Source organism: Mobula birostris, chromosome 21, assembly GCF_030028105.1.
Source record: "Mobula birostris isolate sMobBir1 chromosome 21, sMobBir1.hap1, whole genome shotgun sequence".
Classification (NCBI taxonomy): Eukaryota; Metazoa; Chordata; class Chondrichthyes; order Myliobatiformes; family Myliobatidae; genus Mobula; species Mobula birostris.
This window is the reverse complement of record NC_092390.1, coordinates 35504117-35530892: the sequence shown is the minus strand read 5'-3', so window position 1 is coordinate 35530892 and position 26776 is coordinate 35504117. Positions and strand designations below refer to the sequence as shown.

The 26776-nt window shown below is 38.0% G+C and overlaps 1 protein-coding gene across 5 annotated transcripts in view; it reads left to right on the top strand.

Annotated features, from left to right (window-relative positions):
• LOC140185722 (kinesin-like protein KIF20B) overlaps positions 1-23943 on the top strand; it is a 92160-nt gene extending 68217 nt beyond the window's left edge. For all 5 annotated transcript variants that reach the window (XM_072239297.1, XM_072239298.1, XM_072239299.1 and 2 more), the window contains 11 exons: positions 1733-1870; positions 2145-2244; positions 5525-5650; positions 6011-6162; positions 6768-6923; positions 13466-13642; positions 14048-14245; positions 19747-19851; positions 21603-21738; positions 23415-23554; positions 23667-23943. In XM_072239297.1, the coding sequence (XP_072095398.1) occupies positions 1733-1870; positions 2145-2244; positions 5525-5650; positions 6011-6162; positions 6768-6923; positions 13466-13642; positions 14048-14245; positions 19747-19851; positions 21603-21738; positions 23415-23554; positions 23667-23750 (1512 nt within the window). In that variant the 3' untranslated portion in view covers positions 23751-23943. The remainder of the gene's footprint in view (positions 1-1732; positions 1871-2144; positions 2245-5524; positions 5651-6010; positions 6163-6767; positions 6924-13465; positions 13643-14047; positions 14246-19746; positions 19852-21602; positions 21739-23414; positions 23555-23666) is intronic.
• Positions 23944-26776: the final 2833 nt, after the last annotated feature.

Genomic DNA, 26776 nt, shown 5'->3' with positions numbered 1-26776 from the left:
CTCACTGACTATCTTCCAGTAGTGCTCTCATCTGCTTTGAGAGGTTGGTCATGACTAGAATCAACACCTGTCTCAGGAAGGACCTGGACGGACCCACAGTAATTTGCCTATTGCCACAATAGATCTACACCAGATGCGATCTCAATGGCGCTCCACGCTGCCTTGAATCACTTGGATAATGCAAATACTTACGTCAGGATGCTGTTTCTTGACTATAGCTCAGCATTTAACACCATCAACCATCATTCTTACAGTCCTGATCAAAAAGCTACAGAACCTAGGCCTCTATCTCCCTCTGCAACTTGATTCTCAACTTCCTAACAAAAGACAATAATCTGGGCGGATTGGAAATAACATCTCCGCCTCGCTAACAATTAACACTAGCGCTCCATAGGGATGTGTGCTTAGCCCACTGCTCTACTGTCTCTACACCCATGACTGTGTGGCTAGGCATAGCTCAAATGCCATCTATAAATTTGCTGATGATACAACCATTGTTGGAAGAATTACAGATAGACGAAAAGGCATACAAGGGGGAGATATACCAGTTAGTTGAGTGGTATTGCATCAAAACCTTGCACTCACCATAAGCAAGACCTAAGAGCTGATTGTGGACTTAAGAAAGGGTAAGTCAGGAACACAAACCAATCCTCAAGAGTGAGAGTGTGAGCAGTTTTAAGTTCCTGAGTGTCAATATCTCTGAGCACGTAGCACATTGATGCAGCTATAAAGAAGGCAAGACAGTGCTATCTTTCATTAGGAGTTTGAGGAGATTTGGTTTGTCAGCAAAAACATTCAAACTTCTACAATTTATCATGGAGAGCGCTCTGACTGGCTGCATCACCGTCTGGTATGAGGGGACTACTGCACAAGATTGAAATAAGTTGCAGAAACTTGTAAAATTAGTCGTCTCTATCATGAGTACCAGCCTCCATTGAATCCAAGACGTCTTCAAGGAGCAGTGCCTTAGGAAGGTAGTGTCCATCATTAAGGGTGCCCACCACCCAGGATATGTCCTCTTCACACTGTTACTGTCGGGACAGAGGTACAGAAACCTGAAGGCACACACTCAGCGATTCAGAAACAGCTTCCCCTCTGCCATCCATTTTCTAAATGGACATTGAACTCATGAACACTACCTCACTACTTTTATTATTTCTGTTAGTTTTTTACTGCTTATTTTAACTTAACTATTTAATAGACACATGTACTTAGTTTTTTTCTCCATATTTATTTATCATGTATTTCATTGTACTGCTGCCATGAATTTAACAAATATCATGACAAATGCCGGTGATATTTATTCTGATATTTAAAAACTCATTTAATTTTCTTGAAAGTTCAGGTCCATTCTGATTTTCTTGAATTAAATTGAGTCTTGTCTTTCTTTCATGGTGTCCGTCAAAATACAGTTTTTCCTCAAACCTTTGACAAGATTGATCTAGCCTCTTTACGTACACAGCATTTTCACAAGTTGCCACTGGGAAGCTGTCAAAATGTAGAGTGCTTTTTTTTAAAAAAAAGCTTAATTCCATATATAATCTTGGTCAACTGCATATTTAAGTATGTTCTTGTATTGCTCTTCAATTCTCTTCTCATAGGTTTCTGTGTCCTCATCACTCAGTTTTAACAATATTCAATAAGTCTAGTTGAATCACGTTAGTAGCTCAATATTTTGTCAATACTGCACAGATGGCTTTTAAATTACTAACTAAATACCTTATTATTTTAGGCGTGCCAAAATGAGGCTGACTTGAAAAATAAGGTAGAAATGTTAATGACGAACTTAAATGAGAAAGAGGCTGCTTTAAGAGGACTGGAAAATCTCTTGGAAGAGAGTAAAACTCAACATCAAGTGAGGGAACAGCAGGTTGGTGTAGTCCTAGAATTCCTAGAGATAAATAAGTTACAAATGTTCAGTTTAAATATTTGAATATTAGGCCTTTGTCAGAGGAGGGATGAGGAAATATTGAATGCATTTGTTAATCGTCATGTCATTTTTTTTTGATCCTTCTAACGGCAGTAACAAAATTATTTGCTGGAAGTGTCTATAATTTTAGAACAATGTTTTCCTGAAATGTATTCATATGTTGTAACAAAACATCGATTTCTACATTGCTTCAATAATAATACTTTTGACATAGGGCTCAAATGAAGAAAATAAAGCAATGCCTGACCCACGCAACGTACCAGTTGATATTAAAATAGAAGAAACTATACATCTTTTGCAGACTACTACCAAAGGTATTTAAAGAAATCAAAAGAGATTTTTATAATGCTCGCTTCATATTGTTGCTAATGATTAGCCAAAAGAACTCATATATTTGGATACCTTGCCTCTTAAACAAATCCTCTTCACCTAGTTGTCGGTTTTCTTTCCCCATTAATGGCTTGGCTCTTATCTCTAAATGGTTCTTGATTTGTCTTTGTACCTCTCTGACAAAATCCCTCCCTTTTGGATTCTTTCTTTGAGAGATGACACAATGGAACAATTTACCACCTGCTCTCTACCAGCCCACATAGTGCCATAAAACTTCCTCATTGGTTCTTCAGTTTACTTCTACACTAAGTGCTTCTACAACCATGGCAATTTCCATCAAGATCTTAAATCATGTGTTCATTCTTCTGATTCCACTACCTATCTTTCCTGTGATTTCGATGAAATTATTTGTTCCCTTTATACTCATGTACTGAAGGATGACAATAAACAATCTTGAATCTTGAAGAATCTGATGCAGCATTAAAAACACAATAGAAGAAAAACACAATAAATATAAAGTTAAAAGCTATCTTTTAAAACACAACATACAAGTAAGATACACTTAGACTAATTTTCGGTACACAAAGTGACGCCAGGTGATGTACGTATATGTAGCTGGAAATGGTGCATAGTGTATCCTGGTGACACCATCTTGATTAGTAATTTCCTCATGTATTTTGAAAATGCCCTGCTCTAGTTTTACTATCATGTTTCTTAATCTCTCAACTGTCTACATTGTCTGATTGCTTGTCTACCATATAGAATTTTGTGGGAAGAAATTTTCACCTGCAGATACTGGGAACTCTTAAATCATCTCTGCATTCCTCTAATTCCTAATAACCAAATTTCTTGCATACCATTTGGAACTTTGGTGTAATATTTCATCTTGCAGTTGGTCATCCATCTATCTTTACCAGCAGCTAAGGCTGTCTGACTTAGTCCCATCTCAGTTCATTTTTTCAATTTTCAACCCTTGAGTGTCCTTATTTTTATTAAATTAACTACTTGCAGCTGTTTGAATTATCAAGGACCTAAGCTGTAGAAATTCATACTAAATATCCATTTTATCTCCTTCCTTAATGTAGATCCTTAAAACCATTTTTGGTTCATCTGTCCTGTTTTGTTTAACCTGTTTCTGTAAAGTTATTTATGCTGGGATTCAGACAAGGTCCAGTTGAAGTCAATTGGGTGAGCCTTTTTGAAAGGAAAGGAGCAATTGGCAAGTAGGGGGCTTCTAAAAGTGTGATAGCAAGTGTTCAAGAGCAGCATTTTCCTGTAACGGTGAAGGGCGAACCTGTCAAGTTTAGGGAATCTTGACTGACAAGACACTGAGGCTCTAATCGACTGAAGAAAGAATTAGATTTAAGAGGTCAGGATCGAGCAAACCCTCAATGCCTATAAAAAGATTAATACTCTTAAGAGGGGAAATAAAGAGAACAAGGACAGTACAAGATGGATATGGCAGGTAAGCATGAAGAAAATCCTAAAAAGTTCTATAGCTTATATTAGAAGTAAAGCGATGCCTAGGGATAGAATGGCCTCATATTAGGAGAAGTCAGCGTAGTTGGGTGCATGAAAGGTTGTGCTTGACAAACATTTCATCTAACTAAAAAGGTAGATGAGGGTAGGGCAGTGGATGTTGTTTGTATGGACTTGATCAAGACCTTCGACTCGTTCCCACATGGTAGATTGGTCTGGAAGGTGAGGTACCACAATATTTGGGAAGAGATAGGTGAATTCAAACTGTACTTGGAGGTAGGAAGCAGAGGGTATTGACTAGTGATGTGCCAGAGCAGTCGGCGTCAGGACTCTTGTTATATAAATGATTTGGATGCGAATGCACATGTCTTGATCAGCAAGTTTGTGAATGATACAAAATTAATGGGTGTTCTTCATAGTGAAGAAAGCTGTGCAGGTTGCAGGAGAATCTTGATCAGTTGGGGAAGTGGGCTGAGGTATGGCAAATGGATTTCAATACAGATAAGTGTAATGTGATAATTTTGGAAAGTCAAACTACTGTAGGATGTATACTCTGAACACTAGGGAGAATAACGGAATAGGAGGTCCGAGGAGTAAAAGTGCATAATTCATTGAAAACAGTGTCACAGGTAGATTTTAAAAAATGCATTTAGCACACTGGCCTTGATCAGTCAGAGCACTGTGTATAGGAGTTGGGACATTATATTGCAGTTGTTAGTCATTGGTGAGTTTGTGTAGAGTTTGGGTCACCTTGTTATTGGGAAGATGTTGTTAAACTGGAGAGAGCCAGAGTAGATTTGAGAGGATTTTGTCAGGACTAAATGGCCAGGCCAGCTTTTATTTCTTGGAACAACATAGAATGAGTGAATGTCCTTTATAGAAATGTTGAAAATTTGAAAGGCAAAGATAAGGTGGATAGTAAGTCTGTTACCCAGGGAAAAAATCTCAAAAGGACTGGAGGGGCGACTTCTTCATGCAGAGATTGTTGAGTATATGGAATGAGCAGTAAGAAATGTTTGAGGCAGGTACAATAGTACCATTTAAGAAGCTTTTGGATGTGTACGTGGAAGGGTGAAGCTTAAAGGGATATGGGCTGAATGCAGGAAATTAGGTGGGCACCATGATGGCATGGACTCGTTAGGCCAAAGTGCCTGAATCCATGCAATTTTGCTCTTGCTGGCTTGCCATATCGTGCATTTGATATCACTGGTAGGTATCTTGATCGCTAAACTCTTGGGATATTATTAGTTTGGTATGCCATTTGTAATGTATAGAGCAGGTGGAGCACACTTGTTCCATATTGGTGAAACAGTCCTGAGATGACAATATGATGGATATATGCTCCTGACTTGAAATTTGGTATTCCTGTTTGGAGCTTCTTTGGTCAATGTGGTCCCTTTTAAATTGAATGGATCAGATGATGTTTCAGATGTTTGTCAGTAGGGGAGGCAAAGATTCATTTGATTATATTCAAATGCCCTGATTCTTCAACTGGAAGGCATAGGTTCGATTTTTACTTGGGTTGAATTTAATAACTCTTCATTTGGATTATAATATATCTCATTCACTGAAAACGTGTTGTAAAATGTACAAGCTAATATTTTAAATGTGTTGTTTGTGGTGCCACTACTATCTGAATATTTTGATGTGATTTGTCAATCAAGATCCTACATATTTCTGCACTTCACCACTTTTGATCGATGGAATGACTGATTTTTTTTTGGAAGTTTGAGTTCTAGATCTGTTTGATATGAATTTGTTGATTTTGTTCTAATTCACATCAAGAACTTCAAGACAAAGAGAGACTAATTCAAGATATGAAAATTACATTAACTGAACAAGAACAAACACAAACTGAGCAGGATGAATTACTTGAAGCAAAGTTGAATGAAATTGAAGAACTTAATGCAGGTGATTGTTCAGTTATGACTATTGATGGTTGCTACCCACAAAGAAGCATTTTGAATGACATAAACCTGTCAGTCACTGCAGTTGCCCTTGTGATTAACCCTTGTGAGCCATCCAGAATTACACTTTTCTTTCTCATAAAGTTCACTTCCTGAATCTTTGAAAGTAAAGCTTTGCGAAAGCCCGTTGGAATCATCAGAGGTTTATTATAGCTGATTTCTACCAATATAATCCATTGAAAATCCTGTATTCTGACTACAGATATTTCAAACATTTTAAAAAGAGCATCTTTTATGTTTTGCTATTGAACAGACCAGCTGTATACTTTCAAAAGATTTTTGAAGTATTATTTCCCCTTTCTAGAATTAGAAAAATGGAGGCACCAAGCAAAAAAACTTGAGAAGGAATGTGATGCGCTTGAACGCAATCATTTAGTGGAAAATGCACATCAAGCTGTTAATACGGAAACAACAGAGTTTCAAGGAGAAATGGAAGCTTTGAAAAAGCAGTTAGTGGTGAGTTTTCTGATTAACTCCATAACTATAAGTCAGAAGATTGGTTCAGGTCCTGTATTCAAGGTTAGGGTTTATATTTTTGTATAACGCTGAGGGATTAATGGATAGTTTATTTAGAATGAGTTGTGAAAATATGATGCATTCTATTCCTTTTATGAGGAAGAATAGTCTTCTCTTTTCTTATCCAAATAATCATTTGCCTCATACCCTCTCTAACCTAACTTTGCCTTTTGGTAACCTTTTCCTCATTTTCTAATTAACTTAAGGAAAATGGAGCTATTTCTTCATCAATGTAATTGCTCTCCTGAGATAAGACACTTGTATTATGTATTGTCCTAAGTTGAAGGTGATCTTGCAGCTCCAGTAAGAGGGCTCTTAGCAGCCCATACTGTGGAACTGGAGCAAGTAGTTTTTCTTGTTATTCAAGATATAGGAAATTTAAATTGAAAAACTTTAAGATCATCTACAAAACTTAATTTGATCTTTGGCAATTAGGAAAGACTAATTTTCTAGTGGTATTTTTATTTACAATTCAAGGTTTTTGAGCATTGCTGGTGCCTTAACATTTTACAGTCTACAATATAAAACTCATTCAATTTCTGTAGGAAATGGAAGAAAAGCAGACAAGTAATCGGGAGAAATGGCTTAATGAGAAAATGCTTCTCTTTAAGCAAATAAAAGAAGCTGAAGGTCAGCGTAATAAAGAAATGAGAAAATGGACGGAAGAAAGGGAACATTATTCTAAATTGCAGTCAGAGATGGTAAGGGCAATCTATTCAGATTTTTTATATATATATATATATATATATATTTGCCAATTTATTCACACAAGTTTTATTTAAAGTCTGCAACAAAATATTACCAATAAAAATCATTTTAGTTCCATAAGACATATCTTATGTAGGAGCAGAATTAGGCCATTTGACCTATCAAGTCTGCTTCACCATTACATCATGGCTGATCCCATTTTCCTCTCAGCCCCAATCTCCTGCCTTCTCCCCGTATCCCTTTGTGCCCTGAGCAATCAAGAATCTATCAGCCTTTGCATTAAGTATGTCCATTTGTACATAAAGAGGGCCTCCAGAGCTACCTGTGGCAACAAATTCCACAGATCCATCATTCTCTGGCTAAAGAAATTCCTCCTCAACTCCATTCTAAAAGGACATTCCTCTCTTCTGAAGCTGTGTCCTCTGGTCTTAGACTCTCCCACCATAGAAAACTTCCTCTCCACGTCCACTCCACCACGGCCTTTCACCATTCGATAGGGTTTAGTGAGGTCAGCCCATATTCTTTTATATGACAATCCATTCGATCCCAGAATCATTTCCTTTGAACCCCCTCCAATTTCAGCATATCCTATCGAAGATAAGGGGCCAAAAACTGTTCATAATACTCCAAGTAAGGACTCACCAGTGCTTTGTAAAGTCTCAGCATTACATCCCTGTTTTTATATTCTAGTCCTCTTGAAATGAATGCTGTCATTGCATTTGCCTTCCTCACACATTCAAATTGCAAATTAATCTTTAGGGAGTCCTGCAAGTCCCTTAGCACCTCAGTGTTTTTTTTTGTATTTTTTCTCCATTTAGAAAATAGTCAACCCTTTCATTTTTTTTTCTACCGAAGTGCACGGCCATACACATGACACTGTATTCCATGTGCCACTTCTTTGCCCATTCTCCTAATCTTTCCAAATCCTTCTCTAGCCACTCTACTTCCTCAGAATTTCCTGCCTCTCCACCTATGTTCATACCGTCTGCAAACTTTGCAATAAAGCCATCAATTCCACCATCCAAATCATTGACATATAACGTAAAAAGAATCAGTCCCAATTCAGACCCCTGTGGAACACAGCTAGTCGTAGGCAGCCAACCAAAAAAAGCTTCCTTCATTCCCACTCTTTGCCTCCTGCCACTCAGCCACTGTTTTATCCATGTTAGAATCTTTACTGAAATACTACGGGCTCATATATTATTAAGCAGCCTCGTATGGCACCTTGTCAGAGGCCTTCTGAAAATCCAAGTACACAACATCAACCGATTCTCCTTTGTCTATCCTGTTTGTCATTTCTTTGAAGAATTTCAAGAGACTTGTCAGGCTAGATTCTCCCCTGAGGAAACCATGCTGATTATGACCTATTTTATCATATGCCTCCAAGTACCCTAATATCTCATCCTTAATAATCAACTCCAACATCTTCCCAACCACTGAGGTCAGACTAACTGGCCCATAATTTCCTTTCTTTTGCCTCTTTCCCTTCTTGAAGAGTGGCGTGACATTTGCAATTTTGCAGTCTTCCAAAACCATTCCAGAATCTATTGACTTGAAGGATCATTACTAATGCCTCCACAATCTTCAGCCACCACTTTCAGAACCCTGGGTCCAGGTGACTTGTTTGTCTACCTTCAGACCTTTCAGTTTCCCAAGAACCTTCTCTCTCTAGTTGTGATAACTTCACACTCTTCCTGACTCTTAACACCTGGAACTTCCACCATACTTCTAGTGTCTTCCACAGTGAAGACTAATGCAAAATACCTATTCAGTTCATCCACCATTTCATTGTTCCCCATTATTACTCTCCAGCATAATTTTCCAGTGGTCCAATATCAACTCCTTCCTCTCTTTTCCACTTTGTTTACCTGAAGAAACTTATAGTATTCTCTTTAATATTATTCACTAGCTTACTTTCATATTCTATCTTTACCTTAAGGACTTTGTAGTTGCCTACTGTTGGTTTTTAAAAGCTTCCCAATCCTATAACTTCCCACTAATTTTTGCTCTATTATATGCCCTCTCTTTGGCCTTTATGTTGGCTTTGACTTCTCTTGTTAACTACAGTTGTGTCATCTTGCCTTTAGAATACTTCTTCCTCTTTGAGATGTATATATCCTGTGCCTTTCGAATTGCTCCTAGGAATTCCAGCCATTGCTGCTCTGCTGTCATCCCTGCCAACGTTCTTTTCCAATCAATTCTGACCAACTCTACTCTCATCCTTTTGTAATTCCCTTTACTGTAATACTGATACATCTGACTTTAGCTTCTCCTTAAATTTCAGGGTGATTCGATCATGTTATGATCACTTGACCTTCAGGTTCTTTTACCCCTCTAATCAATTCTGTTTCATTGTGCAACATCCAGACCAGAATAGCTGATCCTCTAGCAGGCTCAACCACAAGTTGCTCTAAAAAGCCAACTTGAAGGCACTTGAGAAACTCCCCCTCCTGTAATCCAGCACCAGCCTGATTTTCCCAATCTACCTGAATACTGAAGTGCCAATAACTTTGCCCTTTTAACGTGCATTTTCTATCTTCCATTGTAATTTGTAGGCCGTATCCTTGCTACTGTTGGGAGGTCTGTATACAACTACCTTCAGTGTCTTTTTACCCTTGCAGTTCTTTAGCTCGCTCCACAGTGATTCAATACCTTCTGACTCTATATCACCTGTTTCTTATGATTTGATTTCATTTTTTTTTACTAACAGAGCAACACTGCCCCCTCTGCTTTCCTGGCTGTCCTTTCAATACAATGTGTATCCTTGGACATTAACTCCCAGCTATAATCCTTTAGCTATGATTCAGTGAAGCCTACAACATCATGCCTGCCAGTCTGCAACTCTGCTACAAGTTCATCTATTTTATTCTGTATATTACATCCATTCAAATATAACACGTTCAGTCCTGAATTCGCCCTTTTCGATTTTTGTCTGCCTTTGCATTGTAGCTCATCCTGTTGACTGCAATTTTGCCCTATCAATAGGTTCTCCTCACTACATATTGCCTCTGTTTGTAAAACAGCTGTCTCATCTTCATTATTATCCTCCTTTCCTACGATACTTCTTGCATTGAAATATAGACATCTCAAGACACTAGTCACACCATCCTCAACCTTTTGATTCCTAACTTTGTTTGAGATCTTGCCAACATCTGCCTCCACAGCCTCCCCATTAACTGTTCTGGTACTCTGGTTCCCATCCCCCACAACTCTAGTTTAAACCTCATCGTGCAGCATTAACAAACCTTCCCGTTAGGATATTAGCCCCCCTCCAATTCAGGTGGAAAACCTTCCTTCTGAACAGGTCCCGCCTTCCCTGGAAGCGAGCCCAATGATCCAAGTATCTTATGCACTCCCTCCTACACCATCTCCTTAGCTATGTATTAAACTGTATAATCTTCCTAGTTCTGGCCTCAATAGCACATGGTACAGATAGCAAGCCTGAGATCACAACCCTGGAGGTCCTGCCCTTTAACTTAGCACCTAATTCCCTGAACTCCCTATGCAGACGCTCAGCACTTATCCTACCCATGTCATTAGTTCTGGCTGTTCACCCTCTCACCGAAGAATGTTGAGGACTTGATCTGAGATTTCCCAGACCCTGGCACCCAGGAGACAGCATACCATCTGGGACTCTTGTTCTCACTCACAGAACCTCCTGGCCGTTCCCCTAACCAACGAATCTCCTATCACCACAGCATGCCTCTCCTTCCCCATTCCCTTCTGAGTTACATACGTGGGCTCAGTGCCAGAGACCCAACCATGTGTCTTTCCTCTGTTAGACCATCTCTCCAACTCCAACAGCATCCAAAGTGTTATGCCTGTAGTTGAGAGGGATGGCCACAGGGATACTCTGCAGTGGCTTCTTAAACCCTTTCCCCTTCCTGACTGTTACCCAATTCCCTCTGTTCTGCACCTTGGGTGTAATTACATCTGTATATGTCCTATCTATCACCCCCTCAGTCTCCCGAATGATCCAGAGTTCATACAGTTCCAGCTCCAACTCCTTAACACAGATTGTTAGAAGCTGAAGCTGGATGCACTTCTTGCAGTTGTAGTCATCGGGGCACTGAAGGTTTCCCTGCCTTCCCACATCCCACAAAAGGAGCATTCAACTATCCTACCTGTCACCTTTACTGTCCTAGCTGAGCAGATATAAAGAGGGGAAGGGGGGAAAAAAAATTAACCTTGAGCGTTTCTTCTTTTCCTTTCTCTGACTGAAGCCTCAGAGTTGAAGCCTCAAGATTACCACTCTGACTCTGTCAACTCAGACGATGGCTACTGCATTTGCCCCTGCCTTTTAATTGCTCTTGCTAATCAATCCCAAACACTTGTTCCTTCTCATATTTGCTGTTGTACATCAGCATAACAATGTACCATATAGCTTTTCTCACAATTATTAAGATTACATTAATCTTTGGGAAGTTGAAAACTGAAATTAACCCATTGAAATTTCCCACGTACTCTGCTCTTCTCTGGCTTTTAGTCACTTCAAAAAAATCCTGTCCTTGAGTTCACCTTGAAGACTGTCAAAATACTTTTAAGAATTGAATCTTGCTAATCATTATGCTCGTATGTACATAGATCTGAGGTCTGCTTTTTCTGTAACTTTAATATACTACAAGATGTTACGTCAAGTTGATGAGAAACTAAGTTGCATAAATATCAAGAAAATGTGTAAGTTCTCAAGAACCTGAAACAATATTTTCCAACTATGCAGTTGCATTAAAAAGGAAGCAATCTTTTTGTAATCTTTAAAGACTTCATGTAACAATAGTGATCCCTCAAATTTATTTATCCTAATCCAATTACTTTATTGATGGTGAATTTTTTTATAGATTATGAGAACACTCAGTCCTCTTTTATTGTCATTTAGAAATGCATACATGCATTAAGAAATGACACAATGTTTCTCCAGAGTGATATCACAGAAAACAGGACAAACCAAAGACTAACACTGACAGAACCACATAATTATAACATATAGTTACAGCAGTGCAAAGCACTGAAGAAGAACAGACCATGCGCACAGTTTTAAAAAAAAGTCTCAATGTCCCGAGTCGATCGACTCCCGAGTCCCCGATAGCAGGCGGCAAAAGGGAGAAACTCCCTGCTATAAACCTCCAGGCACCGTCAACTTGCTGATGCCTTGGAAGCAGCCGACACTGAGTCCATCCGTCTGAAAGCTTCGAGCTTCCGACCAGCCTCTCCGATACAGCCTCCCGAGCGCCTTCGACCTCTCCCCAGCCGCTAAAACACGCAAAGCCAAGGATTTCGAGGCCTTCAGCTCTGGAGATTCCAGTTACCACACAGTAGCAGCAGCAGCGAAGCGGGCATTTCAGAAGTTTTTCAGATGTTCCTCCGTGCTCTCATGTCTGTCTCCATCAAATCAGAATTGTGCACGGTCCCTGACTTGACAGATAACAGACATCATCATCAAGAATTTGTCTTCTAGTAGAAAATATATGGGTTGTGAAAGCTTCTTCCAGCAGTCAAGTCGCAGTGCTCTTTTTAAACTTCCAGCAATTTATATTTTACGTTTCAAGTTGGCTTCATTGGCAATACTCAGTTATAGATTCAAGTCCTACCATAGTATGTCTTTCATTTAAGCTAAAATTTTTGTGTAACAAGGAAGAATGAAACTGCTGCTTTATTCTTTGGATACGTTAAAGGGCATTTTGTATACAGCTCAATGATATAAAAGATCCTACGACACTACTTAGGTACGAACCGACTAGTTCTGTCATTTGCCTGCCTAATAATTCTGAAACAAACAAAACAGATTAATTAATCAATTGTCTCATTTGCTGTTCATGGTACCTTGTTTGCCTACATTTTATTTTTTCTCTTGTGGTACAATGTGGAATTATCCCTTCCAGCCCTCCGAGCCATGCCACCCAGCAACCCACCGATTTAATCCAGGCCTAATCACGGGACAATTTACAATTACCAATTAACCTGCTAACTGGTATGCCTTTGGACCATGGGGGGGAAACCCACACAATCATGGGGAGAACATATAAACTCCTTACAGGCGGCAGCGGGAATTGAACCCAGGTCACCTGTCTATAAAGCATTGTACTAACTGCTATGCTATCATGCCGCTCCCATCCCTGATTTTGAAAGAAATGCATAACATTTGGTGTGACATTATTACAGCTCGGGGCTTTCTAGTGTTCAGAACTCATTTCCAGTGCTGTTCTGTAAGAAGTCTCTGAACGTCCTCCTTATGGAATATGCTATTTTCCCCAGGTGCTCCGGTTTCCTCCCAAAGTTGAAAGACCTACTGGGTAGGTTAATTGGTCATTGTAGACTGTCCCGTGATTGGATTAGGATTAAATTGGGGTTGTGGGGTTGCTGGGGCAATGCGGTGGGAGGCCCTACTCCACACTGTATTGCTAAGTAAATTATAGCATCTTCCAAAGGATACCAATGCTGTTGCCTGGGTAGGTCCTAAGTGTGAGGTTCCTATGTTAGTTTTAGATATTAATTATGACAGCTATATTTGAATAATTGATTTTCCATTTTCTTTAAGGAAAACCTAAAATCTGAAATTGTTAAGAAGGAAAATGAAATGCAGAAGTGGCGAGAAGAAAGGGACAGCTTAGTAAAGGAGTTGGAAGTGCAGCTCAGGAGTCTTGTAACCAGCAATAAACAGAAAGATGAAGAAATAAAAAAACTCCGGGCATCTGAAAAGGAGTGCTCAGTGGAGGTGAGGGGGAGGTTTATATACATCTGTTCTCCTTTTTTTTTAAAGAAAAAGTGATTTTCAGAAAAGATCTTTGTTTGGGGGTGATGCAGGGCTTTATTTTGGACAGGTTGTGATAAATAGGCTAATAGACTGATGCTCTGTAAAATGCAAATACCTACCTATGTATCTAACAGAAAATATTAAATTGCTGGGTAGCATGTTGGTCAGGTGCTCTTTGTGTTGGAGGGTTTGGGTGGGTGCTGGCCAGAAGACTCATTACAATAGGGGCTGCCTTCATGTTCAGATCTTGAATAATCTAAAGCAGATAAAGTAGTAGCATGATTTTATAATTTTAATGTAAAATCGTGTTATCTTGAACTTTAAAATTATCTGACTGAGATTTTATTTTTACTCTTTGTTGGTCAGTCTGAGACTGTCTTCGATTCTTCAGAAATTTCAACAGAAAATGGAGAAAGATCACGTAGATTTCCAAAACCTGAAGTAGAGATTCATTTTGCACCTCTTCAGCCGAACAAGTTGTCAGTAAAAGAATCAAGTGGCAATTTGATTAATGTGAAAATACCCAGAACCAACAGAAAAAGAAAAAGCTTTGCGATGGAGGAGGTAAAGAATCCATGTAAAATACATGCTATGTTAGTTTTGTTAGATTTCTACTTGATGTTCAGTAAATACAGTATGTATTTTTTTTTTAAATCCTTGCATCCATGTATCAATTCCATCTGGGTCAGAAAACTTGTGGATTCAACTCCCACTTAAAGACGACCTCAAATTCTGGGCTGTCACTCTTTTGCAGTACCAATACTTCTGCACTGTCAACAGTACCTTTCTTTTAATGTGAGATACTAATTTGTGTCCCAGTGTTTTATCCCTCAACCTACACTTCTGGTCACTACATTGCTGCTTGTAGGGCTATGTTGCACACAAATAAGTTTTAAAGCTTCATGAAGTTGGTTACAAAGTTGGGTAACTTTATGTGAACGCTTGAGCAGATCAACGAAACAGGATGCTTTTTTTTCCTGAGATTAGGGAACTGATCCTCAGTTTTGATTTGTTCAGAAACAATCCATGCATGTGTATAGCCTTTGAAACCAGTTTTGAGAGAATCTTATTTGGCGAGCTGCATATACTGCTAAACAGCTGCTTAGTATAACTTGTATCCCGAAGATACTTTTATCTACAAGGTTACTGAAATTTTTTCACTATTTTGGAATGAAAATTATAGTTAATGTATATGTGTTCAAGTCTTTGAAGTCTCAAATATTTCATTTGATCCATTGATATTTTTGTACCATCATTCTAAAAGCTGTGATTTGTTTTGAGAAAATCTTTCATCCATAATTTCAAACAGGTCTGTTTAATCTTTTGAAGTGAATTTAAAATAGGTACATCCTAAGTATGGTGCAATATTTATGTTTCTATATGTTATGATACTACTGAAATATGCATTTCTCCCCACCCCCCCCTCATTTTACAACTACTTTTCAAGAGTGGTATGCTGTCAGCCTGCTGGAAAAGCAATTCACCAAAGAAATCCTCAGCAGCTGGCACTTATAAGGTACAAATTAGTGAGCTGAATGAAGCCATAATAGCTTTCTCAATGAGACTTAAATGCAAATGTAATTGAAATATCAATCTAATCCCTTAATCAATTGGAATTGTTGATTATCCATAATTCAGTGTTCTATTTAAATAGTATAAGCCTTTTGAGTCTTTCAAGCCTTATTCCGATTACACTGCAGTTCAAGTCTGAAAAGCTGCAATCCAAGCTTTTATAGGATGCAGCTTACTGTGCCTCTCTCCACTTAATAAATCCAAATCAAATATAAAGTGTTCCTTTGTATATTCAGCATACAAAAAGGGAGGTGGGGCTTGTACATGATGTAAAAAAATTAAGTCACCTGCCATCCAAAAACTACAAGTATCTATGATTTGGAGCATCCTTAATTTTTTAAAGCTTCACAGTTTAAAATTTTGAAAAATCTTGATTGTATTCAGTATTGGTTATGAGCAACTGTTATGGGCACCAGCCAACATCAACTATTTCACTGGGCAAAGCAAGTGGGTCATTTCATCATAAAGGACAGCATTGTCTAGTTCAGCTGGTTCGGTCAGATGTAGGAACCCTAATAGATTATTTTCTCTGAGCTTAGTGATGCAATAAGAGCAGTGGTTGTTTTCAATATCTTTCCATGTATATAAAGAGGTTTATCTTTGATTTACTAATCATTTGATCACCCCATCAAAGTAAGTATTGACTTCTATTTTAAATTTAACTTGGCTCAGAATCTAGAGCCTTTGGGGAAAGATAATTTCAGATTTTCATTCTCCCTTTGTGCTTAAAAGAAAGGTGTTCCCAGATTTCATTTCCAGCTATAAATTTGAAACGTAATGCATCTTGAATACAGAACACTATAGCACAGTGTGAGCCCTTTGGCCCAAGATGTGCCAACCTATACAATCCACGATCAATCTAATACTTCCCTCCTGCACAGGCCATAACCTCAATTTTTCTTGCATCATATACTATACCTTTCTAAGAGTCATTTATGTCCCTTTTGTATCAGCCTCTATGACCACCCCCAGCAGTTGCTCCAGGTACTTGCCACTCTCAGTGTTTCTCTCTTTTTAAGAGAAGAGCTATTACTGAACCTTAAATGCATAGCCAATGCTGCCCTGTGGAAAAAGGTGCTGGCTATCCACTTGATCTATGCCTTTCATAATCTTGTGCACTTCTATCTAATCGCCTCTTATCCTTCTTTGCTTTGAAGAGAAAAGTTCTAGCTTACTCAGCCTTTCTTCTTAAAACAAGTTTTCTAATCCAGACAACATCCTGGTAAATTTCCTCTGCACCCTTTCTAAAGCTTCTACATCCTTCTTATAATGAGATGACCAGAACTGGACACAATGCTCCAAGTTTAGTTTAACTAGAGTTTTATAGAACTGTAACATTATCTTGCGGCTCTTTAACTCTGTCCCTTGTCTAATGCAGGCCAGCATAATTTACAACCTGAAAGACCCTGTCAGCTTGCATGGTAACTTTGAGAGATCTAAGAGTTGGACCCCAAGATCTGTTTGTTTCTCCACTTTGCTAAGAATCCTACAATCGACATTGTTTTCTACCTTCAAGTTCAATCTTCCAAAGTGCATCACCTCACATTTTTCCATAGTGAACAACATCATCCATTTCTCCAGTCGGCTCTGCATCCTGGCCCTATCCAATTGTAGCCTCTGACAACCTTCTACATTATCTACAACATCTCCAATCTTCATGTCATCTCAAACCCTTCCAATTCCTCATTCAAGTTATTTATAAAATTAAGAATGGTCAGCCATCCCAGAACAGATCCCTGTGAACAACACTGGTCACCAACCTCAAGCCAGAATATGCTTCATAGGTCTGATGCTCATTGTTACTGCTCTTAACAGCGTATTTGATTATTTGGTGATTAGATTAAAAGTGGGTGTGGTGTAAATACTGCATATTTCTAATAAAATCCTTTTATCGTCACCATGATAACAGTTTTTTGTTTCTTGGAGGAAGCTTAAATGTAGCTTTTTCCAGGATTTAATTTGTGTGGTTCAGGATGAGAAAGCTGATTATGTTTATTTTAGTTGGCTAGAATTAAATAGAACACTGTCCCTCAGTAACAAATGTGACTATTTTGTCAAAATACAACAATTAAAGAACTAGATTTAATGAGAACAAAATAAAAATCTTGGTATTTGAGAGTATAGTCACATTGTAATATTGCTGTCGTATTAACAACAGGTAGAGTAAATGCTATATAGCATTAACAAACCTCTCAGCATCTGAATTTTTGCATCTTTAATTTAGTTAGAAATTTATACCATTTCCTATTTCTAAATTCTTTCCTATTTTAAAATTTGCATTTTGCAACAATTGCTTTACTTTTACGCATCAACATTGCAAAATGTGCATGTGTAGAGGCGGGGCAGTGATGAATAATGATTCAATTTCATTCTATTCTTGAATGTATCTAAAGGAATGTGTTGCCTGTATTGGACAAATGAATTTTAAATTTCATGCACAACTGTTTAATTGCAGTTTTTTTTTAAGAATATTTTTCTTTCAAGATGTTGTTCCAGGAATCAAACTTAATTCCTTCCTCTTTTGTTAATAACTTATGGCATTAGATTTTATTTCTAACTTGGGATCCATGGAAAATAGAAAGAAATAATAATAGCCTGAGGACAGTGTGATAAACTAGAGCTCAAGGTGCACTTGTGGAAAGTAACATTAAATATTCACTGAAAGGAAACAATGACTTGGTCATTCGCAGGCACCCAACAAAATAGTATTTTGGCAGACACGCAGGCTGATAAGTAGGTAGCCTATAGAGTCATAGAACAATACACCACAAATACAGGTCCATGACAACCATGGTGCCCACACAGCTAGTCCAAATTTCCCGCATTCAACCATATTGCTCTAACCCCCACCCTATTCCAAGTACTTCTTAAATGATACTATTTTACCTGCCTCAACCACTTCTTCTGGCAGATTGTTCCATGTACAGTAGTGTGCAAAAGTCTTGGGCACATACATGTGTATATCTAGAGTGTTAAAGACTTTTGTACAGTACCATAGTAATTTTATGTATTGCATTGTACCGTTGTCGCAAAAAAAAAACAAATTTCGTGACGTGAGTGATGGTAAACTTGATTCTGATGTGGGTCTGTAGTGTGGACTGAGAGTGGAAGGGGGCGTGGGGGTTGGGGAATCATGGTTGGGAAAAAGGGATGAGAGAAGGGAGGGACTGGGAAGCACCAGAGAGACATTCTGTAATGAACCAATTGTATGGAATGAAATGACCTTGCCTGGTGTCTCAGGTGGGTGTATCTGCACCTGTGCCAACAACCCCTCCCCCAACAAGCCTCCGGTTCTCTTCCGCCACCTGTCCCACCCCTCCCTCGACGGTCTACCCTCGCCATTCCCCACATCCTTTGCTCCTGCCAGATTTCCAAACACACTGCTGCATGTTGACAAATACAGTAGTATGTAAAATCTTAGTTGCTGTGGCCATATATGTTCCTAAGATTTTTGCACAGTACTCATCACCTTCTGCATGAAAATGGTTGCCCCTCAGGTCCCTTTTAAATCTTTCCCTTCTGGCCTTAAATCCTTGTCCCCTTAATTTTCCCATCCCCCTCTCAAGATCTTAAGTATTTCTGTAAGGTCACCCTTATTCCCTTGTGTTCCAAGGAATAAAGACCTAGCCAACCTGTTCCTATGTCTCCAGTCCTGGCAACATCCTGCACTCATTCCAGCTATTCCATTCCACTGGCTTGATTTGTTTTTTAATATTATATTTAACATAATATTAAATAAGGAAATAAATGGGAAATTAACACAGTGCTTGTTTTTCATAAGGCTAATTTTTACCATAGTCAATTTAATTGGATAAATTGATGTGCACAGCTTCAATCCTATACTAATTTTTTTTAAAAAGAGAAGATGGATCTTGTGTTTCTCTGGTTCAAAGGATAAAAAAAAAAATGACATCAGTATTTTTCAATGTCTCAAAATGAAAAGGAATTGCAGTTTAGAATTAGTGAAACATAATGCAAGATTTGCACTACTTTTAGTTAAATGGCAGAAATTTAAAGAGAAAATAAGATACACTTGAGGTGGTAGAATTAGTAATGTTCTAGAGTTAAATAAGTCTCTGATCAGGTTTATTTGATATTCACTTTCTACATTTTGGTTATAAGTATATTTTGCTACTATAATTTATTGAGATGAGTTTTTATTACAAGAATCAAATGTATAATCTAATGTAGTTACTTGAATTACAGAGACCATTATTCTAGGATATATACCTTAGTTGAGATGGGCGAATCTTTTCATAGCTTGCAGGGATAATATTAGTTTTGAGAGCGAGAATTAGAAAGGAATAAAGATTTCCTATTTGTAAAATGTTCATTTCAAAGCAACGTCACTTAATTTTCAACCCCTATCTGTACACATGCACAGATGTTGTCTCTTGCACTGTTTTCTACTGCCCACTGGAAATGTCCTTTCCTAAGAAAATAGAACTGAAGCTTATCATTTTTAAAATGTTTTCACCTTCTCTTGTACTTAGAATGATGATGACTGCGAAAACAGGAAAAATATAATTGTATCTAGAATGGGGCACAATGCATCTCCCCTTGTTTCTACTCCCACCAATAGCAGCATGGCAGAGAAGGTTGGTCTATCTATTAACTTTTCAGAAGCTTGTAATTTTATTATGATGGAACATAATTGTTAATAACTTTAATTCTGTCATTATCATGCAGGTATTGACTATTCCCATTGCAATGGAAAGATATGTTTTAACTGAGTCAGGATGGTCTGCAGTTCCATGGGGCACCAATAGATTGGATAGCTAGCTTGACTGTTAAGTATTATCTAAGGGTAGACCTAATGGTATAGTAACAATTAGAAGTTGGTGTGCTTTTATTATAAAGAATTATTTCCTTCCTCATGTAGAAATCTTGTGTTGCAATACTATTTGGTACAACTGGAATATATACTCAGTGGCCACTTTTTTAGTTACAGGAATGGAAACTGGTTTGCTACTCTACTGATGGAGCCAATCCACCTGAAGGTTCGATGTGTTGTGCAGTCAGGGTTGTTCTTTAATGTGGTGTTTTCACCCACAGAACTGCCACGCACTGGATTTGTTTTGTTGTTTTTTGCACAGTTTGCTGTAAACTATAGAGATTGTTGTGTGTGACAATTCCAGGAGATCGGCAGTTTGAGATGCTCAAACCACCCCATCTGGCACCAACAACCATTCTACAGTCAAAGTCACTTGGATCACTTTTTTCCCCATTCAGATGCTTGTTCAGAACTATAACTGGACTTTTTGACCATGTCTGCATGCTTTTATGCATTGATTTGCTGCCATGTGATTGTCTGATTAGATGTGTGCATTAACGAGTAGGTGTACCTAATAAAGTGGCCACTGAGTGTACATATTCAACGTCTATGGAAGAACACATTTGGCTCGTCTGAACTTCACAGTGAATTTTCATGTTGGTGTTCTTTTAAAAATGTATGCAAAATCGATTATAGAGCTCTAAATTTTAGCCCTGAAAATTACTGTTTGTGATATCAAATAGCTTCAATTTTTACTGCAGTGTTACTGCATCAATCATCATAGCGTGGGATTCAGCAGAGTTGATTGGAAGTGAGGTTTGTAAAGTAGTTGCAGAGGGGTGAGGGAATGTCGGGATCCAGATTGAGCGATTCTATGGATAAGTCTGGTATGGTAGGACAGAAATTGATGTGAAAAATTAAATTTGGAGATCAGGCAATTAACTTATTTGGCAGTTGTTATTTGTTCAGTGCTGTGGTAGTTAAAACTCAAATATTCACTAATGGGTAATCCTGGAGCAGTAGAATCCAAGTCCTTTTGCATTGCTCTTAAAGGAGCAAAGAATGGTAGGGTGTGGGGGGGGGAGGTGACATTATTGTATGTGTTCTTGACACAGAAATTCCATTGGTGAAGAGGGCATCTTGCAATTGAAAACACTTGAAATTCTGAAATGATGTCCAACAACCTAGAAGTGTGTGGGATGGTGTGAGGAGTAGTAGTTTTCAATTACATAATTTTGAGTGTATTTGCACAATTTATAGTGTTGAAAACAAGTAAATGAAAAGCATAATGCTGATAACATTTATTTCACCAGAGACAAGCAGCAGAAATAATTTAGTTTGTCACAAATCAATTAAGCATCTTCCTGCAGGGCATTCAAATACCTTGTCCCTTTCTGGTTTGGAAATTACAGCTTTTTTTTTAAGTGGATAAATAGAACTGTTGTTCCAAGATTGAATTTTTCTGTCAAAATAAATTGCTAGTTAGAGAGCTGGTCCAATGTAAATATAAATTGGAAATATGGCAAAACGATGTTATTGAATTACAGGGTCTTAATTCAGAATGTATTGTTTCAGGATGCAAAAGGTCCTACTGATAGGATAGAAAAGAATTGCCCAGTCTCAAGTCTTAGGTCACACAAGAAGAAAGATGGAACATTGCAGAAAATCGGAGATTTATTGCAAAATTCTCCAACAACTCTTCAGAGCAAAGGTTAGTATTCCAATTTTGTTTCCCAAGTTGTAGTAAAATTTATTTGTGAACACCAAACAAATTGTGGAAAAATTGTTAACTGTTTACCTTTTGGTAATCATACTTTCTGTGGTTAGGCTATTGGAACTCAAGCAAGTTTCATACTTGCCGTGAATACAGGAACAAACACTTGTATTGGGCAGCATGGTAACACTGCTGCCCACATCTCTGATGGCCTAGGTTAAATCCTGACCTCCAGTGCTCTCTGGGTTTTACGCATTTTCCCTGTGACTGAGTTTCCTCCCACATCCCAAAGATGTGGCTTGGTAGATTAACTGGTCGTAAATTGCCATTGATTTGTAAGTGAGTAATGGAATCTGGATGGAGTTGATGGGAGTGTGGGGAGAATAAACTGCAATTAGTGCAAATGGATGTTCGATGGTCAGTGTAGACTCAATGGGTAGAAGAGCCTGATTCCATTTTTCGTGACTTTCATTCTCTACAGTTCTAGGCTTGAAGACTATGTATATTTTCACATTTCAGGTTATGCTTTGATTTAATATTTTGTTGAGTCAAATGAATCTCAAGAATTCTCCAAATTACCTGTGTAATGTGCAAATATATGTCAAACGGGTTGCACTTTTACAGATGTGCAGAAGTCAACATAGTCTATTATTTGAAAAATACACATTTATCACTCAATACAATAACCAGTCCTCCACGGTATTGTGATGAGGACTAACACGAACATTTATTTATTATCTTTGTCTAGTTATGTTGGTACAGAATCACAGTGTCCCATGTCTGGTTTGATTGGCATGGAGTATCAGTGCATGTTACATTGTGTAATCATTGCACAAGTATTAATAGAAGTGATTGCTTGTCAACTTTCAAAGCCACTCTAAGCAGTCTCCAGAACTGAAAACAGCACCCTGTGGCTTTCAAGAGTCAATGGTGTCTTTCTGTGGGAAAGCTGTATATGAGCAGGTTTTCTTTTAAGAATGTTTCTTTGATTTTATAATGTTTACGGGAGCTTAGTTATATGGTGTGTCCATATTGGGTGATTGTAACATGGAGAGGGTCTGTAGTGAAATCATGGGCTTAATGGTCAGGACTGTTCCCGTTGTCTGCTCCGCTGCTCAATCCAAGGAGTTCAGCATCTGAGCAATCCTTTTCGGATTCATCTAATCCACAGTAATTGTTGCTGTGGTATACTGCTATACACAGCTTACACTGGTTGATTTTTTAAAAATATTTTGATTTGATAAATTTTATTTAATTTTTTATTACCTTATTTTAATATTTCTTGGTGTTGGAGGAATTAAAAATGCTCAATTGCCTCACAATTAGTAAAGCCCTATCCCCTGTTGCTTTAGAGGCAGTATTCCCTCATTATTGTCATTGGATCTATGCCACAGCAATTGGACAGGGAATGTAGAAATTACAGGGAGCAGGCTTGGTCTAGCCCACATTAAGTCTGCAAAATTTGAATTAATTTTAAAATGAATGAGATCCTAAGTGTTGCACACAAATAATTGACATTTTCCAGTAAAGTTAGTCTTAATTGGATTTTAAGCTTACTTTTGACTTGATACAATACTAGTTGAAGAAATCTGTCATAAAATGGTAGCGCTTATAAGTCACAACTTGTTTACAAGGTTGTGGATTGCTTATTCATAACTTGCATCTGTTTTCAGCCAAAAAGTTAATGGAAACATTAAGTTCTTCCAAGAACCTGGAAGTTGAAGCTACCTGTAACAATTCAAAACCCAAAAGAGCAAGGCGGAAGCTTTATAAACAAGATATATCATCACCTATGAACTTCCCATCTCAACCAGTAAGTGCACTTTATGGAAACTAGTAAATCACAATACACTGGTTTCTTTCTATCGTTAGTAATTCTGTGTACTCTTGACAAGAAATTAACCAGTAAACTTTAAACATTGCAGATAATAGAGCTGAACAATAAGGAAAGTGACCATTTAATCATGAAAAGACGATTACGAACACGATCTACCAAAGTGACTAAGTGATCTTCATTGCACAGAATTTTTATTTTTAAAATTGCAAAAATTTTGCCTGTATGTTGACCTCTTATCTGTAAAAAAGAGGTGTAAATATGTTTGCTTTGTATATGCTGTAATTTTTACCTTGTATAACTCAATAAATGCAGAGTAATTGAATTCTGAATTATAACATCTGATAAATAAAAAATACTGCAAGGAATGGAGCTTCAACCAGATAATTTAAACCAGATATTTAAGGATCTTATTTTAAAATGCTGGAGGAACTCAGCAGAACACCTATGTTGGGAAATAAACAGTTGATATTGCGGGCCAAGACCCTTCCGGGAGCGAATAGCCCCTGCACAATGTTCAGCCTTGTAAGTTCCCAACTCTCTATAGTCTATTTCTACCTTTTACCAAGATCCACATGCAGGATTGCCAGACAGCACCATTGTTTCAACCTACTCTTGCCCCACCAAACTAATGTTCACTTGCATTCTCATCAAATGCTATGCAGTCTTTACCTTGAAGTACTGATTGAGTAATCAATGTGCATTCAGTGAGTTGAGGTAACCGTGCTACCTGTTGCCTCCCACTTAATTCTCTATCCCACTCTCATTCTACTATCTGTCTGTGGCCTCCACCACTGTTACACCAGGGACTAATGCACTTTTGAAGAACAGCACTTCATCTTCTATCTGGGTATGTTAGACCCTTCTGGATTCTTTTTTCTACAATTTAACATAACTCACTTTTCTTATCTTTCGGAAATCGGTTGTCACAATTCATTCAAAATGTTTCTTTTTGTTCTATCATCTTCTAACACATTTACCAGAGGAGCTCTGCAACCTATACTCAGCAACTGTAGCCTGTGTCTTATTTATCTCTCCTCAACACCTTGGTTACAAACTGTCTCATGCAGCAATCAAAGTACAGTATATGCAATCTGATTCATCATTTATTGGCTGATCATCTTTCTCCATTAAAACAGCTAACTTGATGATGGATAGAAGAGTCGGCAGCCTTCCAACCAGAGAGTATCTTATCAACAAGGTTGAAATTCTGGAAGAGCTTGCAGGTTTTGTTATCCATTGATAGTATGGGAGTAGAGACACAACACAGCTGCTTTTCTTTAAAAATGTAATAATCAGGGCAGTGCACTATTTTCAGCATGATTTTATCAAAATTCTGTGTATAAGAAATGCTGGTAATCGCATATTACATCAGGGATGACTCAAAGGCTGTTTCACATGTCTCCACAGTGCTAGCTTGTTCTGATCTCTCTTCGTTAACTCCCACTTAATTATATCTTCACTACCGAAGTGCTTAGCCAAGCTCTATATTAAATTGTTTGATTCCAGCATTAATCTTTTTCAAAGATAATGCTTCTCTGGATAATGTTACAGTATTTTTTCCTATTTAATTGACTAAGGGCAAAATGATAAACTTGTGTTATTATTGGAAGATACATTTTTTTATTTTCCAGCAGAATAATGATGCCAAATAGGGCAGCCATCAGACTGAATAGCAACTATTTCCCTTTTTCTACTGAGGTTTTGCAAGCTTATTGCTTGTTTTCAAAATGCACAGGCCATTCAGTCTAATCAGTTCATAGTGGTATTTAAGCTTGATACCTTTTCATCCTTATTCATGTGCTTTTTCTGTCTCCCCTTGCGTACATTTGTACTATTGCTTCAACTGCTTCCTGCGAATCCAAGTTGAGGGTATTCAGCACCTTTTGAGTAGAGTTTCTTTTGAATTCTCTACCAACCGCATTTCACTTTTGGTGACTGTCTTAATTTGGAGGCTACTAGTTATGCACTTCCCAATGCAGAATTACTCTTTGTACCCACATAATCAAAATAAGTCAGCCTTTTCTCAATAGTAAAGAGATGTGATTTGTTCATACTTTGCTGGCATTATAATCTTCATATTTCTGGAATAAACCTTGGAATCTAAATTGAACCTTTAAGTCCTTTTTGAAGTTGTCAGAACAATACATATTCTTCAAGTGTGGTTTATCAATGCTTAATACAAATCTAGCATGATTTTGCTACTTTTCATTCTAGAAATCTAGAGCTAAATCTTGTTGCTTGGTTTTCTGCCTTAAAGGCATTGCTAACCTATGATGCAACTTTTATTGAAGAATGTCTATGTACTTCATGAGCCCCTTTCAAGTAGCCCACTGTCTTCTAAGTAATAATTAACCTATTCTTCCCATCAAAATGAACTATCTTCATTTTAATCTTGGGCACACTTACTTGAAGTATGTGATGCAGTACTAATTGTCACTATAACCGGGAAAACACTATTCCAATTATGAACGTTTTGAATTAATCAAACATTTAATTCAACTCATGTTTATGATACACCTCAAAATTATTAAATTTGAATAATATCCAGTGGGGATTATAGAATGATAGGACTTACTTATCCCTGGACCTAACCATTTCTAGATGCTTCATTCCCAGAAAGCCCAGCAGCGTCTCTACTTTCTGTGAAGGCTGAAAAAAAACCCATCTTCCACTCCCCATCCTCACCACATTCCATAGAGGGTGTGTCGAGAGTATCCTGAGCGGCTGCATTACTGCCTGGTTCAGAAATTGCACCGTCTCAGATCGCAAGATACTGCAACGGATAGTTGGGTCAGCTGAAGGGATCATTGGGGTCTCTTCCTGCCATTACAGACATTTACGCCACATGCTGCATCCGCAAAGCTAACAGCATCGTGAAGGACCCCACACACCAGTCATACAAACTCTTCTCCCTCCTGCCATCTGGCAAAAGGCACCAAAGCATTCAGGCTCTCACAACCAGACTGTGTAATAGTTTCTTCCCCCAAGCCATCAGACTCCTCAATTCCCAGAGTCTAGTCTGACACACACACACACACACACACACTCCACTCCCTTTGCAATTTTTGCTCATTCCTTTCTTAATTCTTGCTATAACATTGTTTACATTTACATCATTTATTATTATATTGTAACTTGTTCTTTACTGTGCCTATTGTCTTGTTTAATTATTGTACTGTGTTGCACGGTTCTGTGCAC